At 35.2% G+C, this 7,641-nt stretch overlaps 1 protein-coding gene across 1 annotated transcript; it reads left to right on the top strand.

The window, feature by feature from the left end:
• The first annotated feature begins 4,212 nt into the window (after positions 1–4,212).
• On the top strand, positions 4,213–6,612 carry LOC110105716 (zinc finger protein MAGPIE-like). The gene is made up of 3 exons (XM_020835318.2): positions 4,213–4,392; positions 4,503–4,899; positions 5,491–6,612. Exons 1-3 carry the CDS (start codon positions 4,275–4,277, stop codon positions 6,191–6,193), a joined length of 1,218 nt encoding a protein of 405 aa, XP_020690977.1. The 5' UTR covers positions 4,213–4,274; the 3' UTR covers positions 6,194–6,612.
• The last annotated feature ends 1,029 nt before the right edge of the window (positions 6,613–7,641 follow it).

The following is a 7,641-nucleotide window of genomic DNA, read 5'->3' as shown; positions in this document are numbered from 1 at the left end:
TATCATAGCCTTAAATAATCTAAGAAAGCAATTATATTGTTATCTTAGCAATTATAATATTGTATAAAGATTTATACATATGTAAGTTTAAACAAAATTCTACTATTTGTACCTACTAAATTACTTAATAAATTGTCATATATAAGTTTATAATTACAACTTTCAATTTTCCACTTATATGAGGATTAGTGGACACTACAAATTCCAAGTGAGATCCAACAATTTTTTTTAAATTTTTCTAAAATATGATGCAAATCTAACATCTTTACAATCATAAAAGAAAATTAAAGCCTATTGAGAAATAGATCCCAATATAAAGTACAAAAAGGTGAATTAATTAAAAGGATAATAACGATTCCAAAAAATCAAATCAATATTAAGTTCAACTGGCACCACAACAACCACCTAAAAAAAAGGTTGAGAGAAATACATAAGCAAACTGACCTACAAAACCCATTGCATCAGGTATCAGCCATACAGTAAAGCATCCTTTACCACCATTAATGTCATAAAATTATGTATCTTAAATATAATAATATTTTTTGGCCTTATTTAACTTTCCACTAAAAAATAATTGTGTTGTCAGTTCTGGGTGATTTATGGTTATTCATGCGCACTTTGTTCTTATATTTGTCTCATTTACCATTAATTTGTGTTGGGTGGTATGTGATTCATCTATCTTCTGCCTCCTATTGGAGTAAATGTTTTTGTATGATTTTTTTAGCTATTTTCTAGCAGTTAAGGGTGCTGGGGGCGGTTCTTTCTATCGTGTTTTCTTTTGTTGTTGGGGCTTCCTATTCAGTTGTGTATATTTTAGCTGGGTGGTATTTTCTAGTTGGTGTCATATTTTGGACGCTATATCGGATGCCCTGCAGTTGAGGAAGTATTTGCTCCCTTCTTTAGTTTTTACATCTTTCTCTCTGGCAGGTATATTATTGATGGTTCCTGCCTGAGCTTTCAAGGTTTTTTTTTTTTTGCTATGGCTCTTTTTGGGTGGGGACTTCATGCTTTCCCTAGATTTTATCTTTTTTTCTTGTAATCTAGTTTGGATCTTAGGCTTCTTAGGTTTCTTTTTTTTTATTATTTTTTATTATTATTATTTTATTTTTTTGAGTGTAGCACTTTGAGCATTAGTGGTTTTCGATCCTAGTAAGGACTTGTAACCATTTGTTTTTTGGATTAACACGCATGCCTGGACATGTGTTTTAACCAAATAAATATAAGTAATAATTGAGTATTTTTTATAGAGAAATCTAATTATACTGATCCTAGAAGCATCATAAGTAACCTAAAGAACATCAATTTTCCTAAACTTTTGCTATAATTTTAATGAACTCTAGTTAATCGAAAAGAATTCCATTTATGGAAAATTTATTTTTGAATAAAAACAACCCAAATCATTTCTATAGAAAATGATGAATCTCAATTGTATTTAATAGAAATACGATACCTCAAATTTGAATCTAGCACTAATCAAGATTAGTATCTTATTCACACATAGATTGGATATCCCCTTGAAAGTTGATGATTGTTTTTGTCAACGTAAATCACCAGCTTGATATGTTTAAACTTGTTTCATATTATTATTATTATTATTATTTAAGATATTGAATTAGTTTAATTGCAAACTCATAAACATCTATACGTTAACTTCAAACCCATTGAATTGTTAAACCGACCGCGACCACGATAAGGGCAGAAAGGAGGACTGTATGAACCACGAGCTGGTGTTGCAGCGAGTGCAATAGGAGTTTCTGAGAGCGGGATGGAATGAAGTGTTCGGGCAACCTCATTTTCAAGATTTGTCTCTTCACTACACAACAAGGAATAGAAATCATCCAGATTTAGTGGCTGAAGGTTTGTATGAATAGCTGTCTTGAAAGCTTGATACGATGCAGGCAAGCCGTTTAATGTGTACATAATGACATCCTCAAAATCCAGAATACATCCAACAGCATTGAGAGTATCGACCTTCATCTTGATTTCAGTTAAATACTGCTGCATTATCTTGTTTTTCCATTGAAATGTAATGCAGATCATTCTTAATCTAGAGAATACAGGATCGGTTCGAAGATTGCAAATGTTTCCCGGTCGTTTACCAAATCTCCGAGCAACAATCCAGATTAAGGACATACGGTAACAGAGTTGCCGAGATGGTAGAGAATAATGCTGCAGCTAAGTTTTGATCAATCAGCATCCAGGTGAAAAATAATGGGTTGGGTTTCAATGTACCAGTATCCGAAGAGATTTGCTAGGGAGGGTGACGAGCGGTCCCGTCCAGGTAACCCTCGAAATTGTTGGCTCGAAAAACCTTCAGAATTTGGGACCGCTAGGTGAGATGATTTTCAGAAGTAAGTTGAACTGTGATGACGTTCTTAATTGTAGACATTAAGAACTTCAACTGAGGTGGGATGGTATCTGTTCTGATGATCTGAAAAGACTCGGTGATACTTGTGGCAGAAGAAGAGGAGTTTCCTGATTCCATCTTACGAATGATGTACCATGGAGGAATAGGAGCCATGAGACTTATAGGAGCTCTGATACCATGTGGAAATTAGACCTGCAAAGGAATGTTAGCTAAAACAAAAATAGTGAAGCATAGAGGAAGAAGACTATCGGTTTTTCTCCTTATTTTCATTTCCTTAACTACAGTACATATATATTGAAAGGAATAAACGAAAACTATTATGGGAGAAAGTGTTTTATGCCGCACTTTGTTGTGGACCATGTGGGAATTCTGCTACTGCCGCTAGTGGGCACACATTGATGGCGTGATGACTTGCCATACCATATTAACAGCTGGGGGTGTTGGGGGTAGTTCTTTTTTTTTTTTGTTAAAACCCACAGAGGGGCATACGCGTAAATTTCAAAAATTCAGATACAAGGTCCTTAGAAGAAACCTCCAGCTCAAGAGCTACAAGATAAAAAGAAATAAAACCTACAAGATAGTGGTTCCTTTGGGGGCAGTTCTTTAATTTCTATCATGTTTTCTCCTACTATTGGGGATTCATGTTTGATTGTGTATTTTTTAGCTTGGTGGTATTTTCTGGTTGGTGTCATGTTTTGGGTACTATATTGAGTGCTCTGCAATTGGGGAAGTATTTGTTCCCTTATTTGATTTTACATCTTTCTCTCTTGCAAGTATTGTTGATGATTCCTATCTGAGCTTTCAAGGTTTTTTTCGTTGTGGCTCTTTTTGGGTGGTGGCTTCACGCTTACCCTAGGTTTTATTCTATTTTCTTGTAATCTAGTTGGGATCTTGGGCTTCTTAGGTTTCTTTTTATTTTGGGTGTAGTACTTTGAGCATTAGTGGTTTTCGATCCCTTTACGCACTTGTAATCATTTTTTTGGATTAACACTTAGGCTGGATGTGGGTTTTAAATAATAATTGAACTCCACTTATGCCTATCCTAGAAGCATCACAAGTAACCTAAAGAACTTCAATTTTAAACTTTTGCATTAATTTTAATGAACCTACTTAAGCAAAAAAAAAATCTTTGTAGGAAAAACTTATTTTAAAAAAAAACAATCAAAATTATTTCTATAGAATATGATGAATCTCAATTGTATTTAATAGAAATAGGTTAGCTGATTTTTTTTTAAGCTTTATACGTTTAAGCTTGTTTCAAATTATTATTATTATTATTTAGAATATTGAATGAGTTTACTTGCAAATTCATTAAGGTTAATGGATCAGAAGTTCTCGACCACCAGGCCAGGTTGGCTAACATATATAGTTGCTCAAGTTTGAAACCCATGTGAGAGCTTTGAGGTTGTTGGGAAGATTATTTTACAGAGCTTCATTACTTCGAAAAAAGTTTAACTACTCAAAAAAGTACCCTAAGCATTTAAATGTTATTATTATTAAAAAGATTCTTCCACCAGAGACAATATTGATTTGTGATGATTTGAAATTTAGGCAGTACAACCATGCATGTGAAATTGAGCTAAAGAAATGAACCAAATAAACAAAAAGGCTATCAACCAAATTATGGGATAATCATTCAAGTGGAAAAGGCTTTGTGGCCCAGCTTTTGCACTCTATCTCATCATATGTGTCATCATTCACTTTTGCCCTTCAACAACATGCATCTTCCAACTTTCACTTTTTCACCGCCTCCCATTAAAAAATTCACCACTCTTAACTTTCTCTCCATAGTAAACTACCCTAAGCATGATAAAGGATACTCCACTACTCACAATAGCTTTGGATTCCCAGAAGATTACTCGCCCATACTTAGAAAGAAAGCTCTGTCTCCATTAAGAAAAATAAAATGGATCATACAATGGCAGGAGAACCAACATCCATGGCTTTACCATCAAACCTACATCAAGATCCCAACACTCTCCCATTAATGATCAAGAAGAAGAGGAATCTCCCAGGAACACCAGGTGATGATGGAAACTAATATATATAACAAAGTTTTCTTTCTCTTCTTCTTCTTCTTCTTCTTCTTCTTCTTCTCTCTCTCTTCTCTTAAACATTTTATCTATAAATTCAGATCCTGAAGCAGAAGTGATAGCTTTGTCTCCAAAGACTCTGATGGCTACAAATCGGTTCTTATGCGAGATATGTGGGAAAGGATTTCAAAGAGATCAAAACCTTCAGCTTCACCGAAGAGGGCATAACCTGCCATGGAAGCTGAGGCAGAAGAGCAGTAAGGAGCCACGGAAGAGAGTCTACGTCTGTCCTGAGAAAAGCTGCATTCACCATAATCCTTTGAGGGCGCTCGGTGATCTCACAGGAATCAAGAAGCACTTTTGCCGTAAGCATGGTGAGAAGAAGTGGAAGTGCGATAAGTGCTCAAAGAGATACGCAGTCCAGTCGGATTGGAAGGCTCACGCTAAGGTTTGTGGCACAAGAGAGTATCGCTGCGATTGTGGAACCATTTTTTCAAGGTATATATTTTAAGGAAATAAAAAGGTTTAAGAGAATTCTTAATTATCCTATTTAAATTTGACTCAATATACAAGATTCTTATTGTGAACCATAATTTCATAAATTTTATCTTAAGAAAATTTACTCTCTATATATATAATTTTTAAATATTATCATAGACCATAAAATAAATTTTAATGATTATTTAAAACACTCTTCTAGCTAGTTCAAAAAGAAATACATTGAATCATGAAGTATGTATATTTAGTTAGTTCATTACATCCTTATCCAATTTCCTTGAATTATAATAAGTATGGAGGTAATGGAAACTTTCAAGGCCGCTTTTGAAACATGCTTGCTAATTTCCATCGAATATTATTGTTAAATGTCTCCACAACATGCCACTCTTTCTAGTTTTTAGTTTTCGTTAAATAATTGCTTATAAAAATATAAATTTCTTGCAATCATCTCCTACTCGATTGCTCTCTTGTCAAATCGTTAAGATTTAAAGGCAAAAGGAGAATAAATGCATTTGTTAGGTAGTGGCAAATGTCTTTTGTCTGCTTCCTTTAGCCACTAATATTATCTTCTTCTTCATTTCAAACAAACAGGAGAGACAGCTTTATAACCCACAGAGCTTTCTGCGACGCACTGGCGGAGGAAGCCGCCAGGATCTCAGCATCTTCCAACATCAACAATACTGTTTCCATAACCAACATGATCAATTACCCGTGCTTTAATCCAAATCTAACAAGGCCCGCTTTACAACCTCTCCCAGAAGTTCCTGGTCTCTCGTTTTGGATGAACCAAGAGTCAAACGAAGCCATGGCTTATCCAAATCTCTCCCCTTATAGCTCTGGCTTGCTCTCCTCCTGCTCAAACGCCGAGCAACTCGAGAGTCAGTTGAACTGGATTTATAATGAAAGCAAACTCCCAGCTCCAAGCAATGGAGGAGAGCTTCCTATTAAGGAACCCTGCAACAATTCTTCTCTTGGATGCATGCCTTTTCTACTTAGTACTCAACGGGAGCACCGGCCGATGCCGGTGCCGGACATGTCAGCAACCTCGTTGTTGCAGAAGGCAGCGCAAATGGGTGTGGTCTCGAGCACTGGCCCTTCCCTTTTGGTGGGCTTTGACATGAAGTCTACTTTGGTCGGAGATTTACCGCCACCGCCACAGCCGGCAATGGCGAGCCTTTACAATGTTCATAAGTATGATATCGGCGTCGGAAGAGATGGAGGAGAGATCACTAGAGATTTTTTAGGTGTTGGAGTTCAGGCTCTTTGCCCATCCTCCGTAAGTGGATGGATTTGAGTCAAAGTTAGCTTCGGTTCTCTTAGCTTTCAAAAGAAAAAGTTGAGAGGCAAAGAGTACTAAAAGGAGGGAAGTGGATAGCTTTGCAAGAACGAGAAAAGGTGGAATGAGTGGTTAATGAAAGGTATTTGCAAGTATTGAAGTTGGTGAGGTTTTGGATTTAGGAGTAGGAGATCCATGAATATTCATTCTCTCATGGCTGCTTGAAAGAAAAAAAGAAGCACTTTTTTAGGATGGTTTTATGCTTTTGTCATGTGGAAAATGGTGTGGGAGAGGAGAAGGAAGCAAGGGAGGATATATCCTTCTGTTTATCTCTTTTATTGCCTTGCTTGATCTTCGAATGCTATCAGGTTTAATTCTCTTATCAGAGATCCTTGCAGCATTATCAAGTTACTAGATAGACAAACATTCCCTTTGGGACGTTAAGAGGAATTTTTCTTATAAAATACGGCTTAATAAATAATTATTCTTAATATTTTAAAAATGCTTTATATGATAGTTATAAAGATTTTGTAAAATAATTTTTTTTATCTTGTAAGATAACAATTAATATGTTAAAAATTATTCAAAATTGTTTTTGCATATCAGTGTGATTTTTTTTTTTAAATAAAACGTTAAGTTACATCCTGAGTAAAATTTTAGATCAAATGTTTCTTTACCAGGCTACTTTTAATTTATTATGTTACTTATGTGGAATTCCTTATAAGAGTTTACCAAAGTTTGCAGTTAGAATAACCAACCCATCATTTTTATATGGTATTTTAAAACCTTATCATATATGTTTGAGTTTTTTTTTTTTAATCTTGTGGTACTATTTTTAGAATTTTAATATAGAACCCTAATACACCAAATTTTTTTTAATGGGGTTAAAACCCACAAAGAGACATACACGTTAATAAATTAAAAGGATACAAGTCCTTAAAGGATAAGAAGTTCTTTAAAAGTACAGCATCAAAATAAAACCTAATGATCCTGAGATCCTATCTATTACATAATTAAGGAAGCCAAGAAACAAACCTAAGCAAAACAAGAAAAAAAAGGCTAGCACCAGCAACAAACCATGATCAGCAACACGAGCATCATAAATATCTGTAGAAAGCTAAGGATCCAAAGTAGAAAAAGGTCAAACCGAAACAAAGACAATGACAATACCACCCACATCAGGAAGACACCTAAATTAACAACAATAGAAGCCACAGACCCTAGAGGACAAGACAACAACACCAACAGCCACCTAACCACCAAAACACCCATCCAACAAGGACAAAAATAGAGAGCAAAACACCAAGCCAAACAGGACATAAATAGAGAATAGAACAAACCTCACGCCAAAAATAGCAAACCCAGCCAAAGTTATTTGACACTGGGTCTAGTTGGTCTGCCGCTAGAATACATGAATTTATAGCTCTTACATTTATTTTTCTTTCCTTTCTTACCATAACCCACAA

This window comes from Dendrobium catenatum, unplaced genomic scaffold, assembly GCF_001605985.2.
Source record: "Dendrobium catenatum unplaced genomic scaffold, ASM160598v2 fragScaff_scaffold_803, whole genome shotgun sequence".
NCBI lineage: Eukaryota > Viridiplantae > Streptophyta > Magnoliopsida > Asparagales > Orchidaceae > Dendrobium > Dendrobium catenatum.
The sequence above is the reverse complement of the archived record's forward strand: the minus strand, read 5'-3'. Positions and strand labels throughout refer to the sequence as shown.

Excerpts from the sequence above, each read along its gene's own strand:
- LOC110105716 (XM_020835318.2), top strand. The coding sequence starts at position 4,275 with ATGGATCATACAATGGCAGGAGAACCAACATCCATGGCTTTACCATCA. Across the intron at positions 4,393-4,502 it reads GAATCTCCCAGGAACACCAG|ATCCTGAAGCAGAAGTGATA; the intron begins GTGATGATGGAA and ends CTATAAATTCAG. Across the intron at positions 4,900-5,490 it reads TGTGGAACCATTTTTTCAAG|GAGAGACAGCTTTATAACCC; the intron begins GTATATATTTTA and ends TCAAACAAACAG.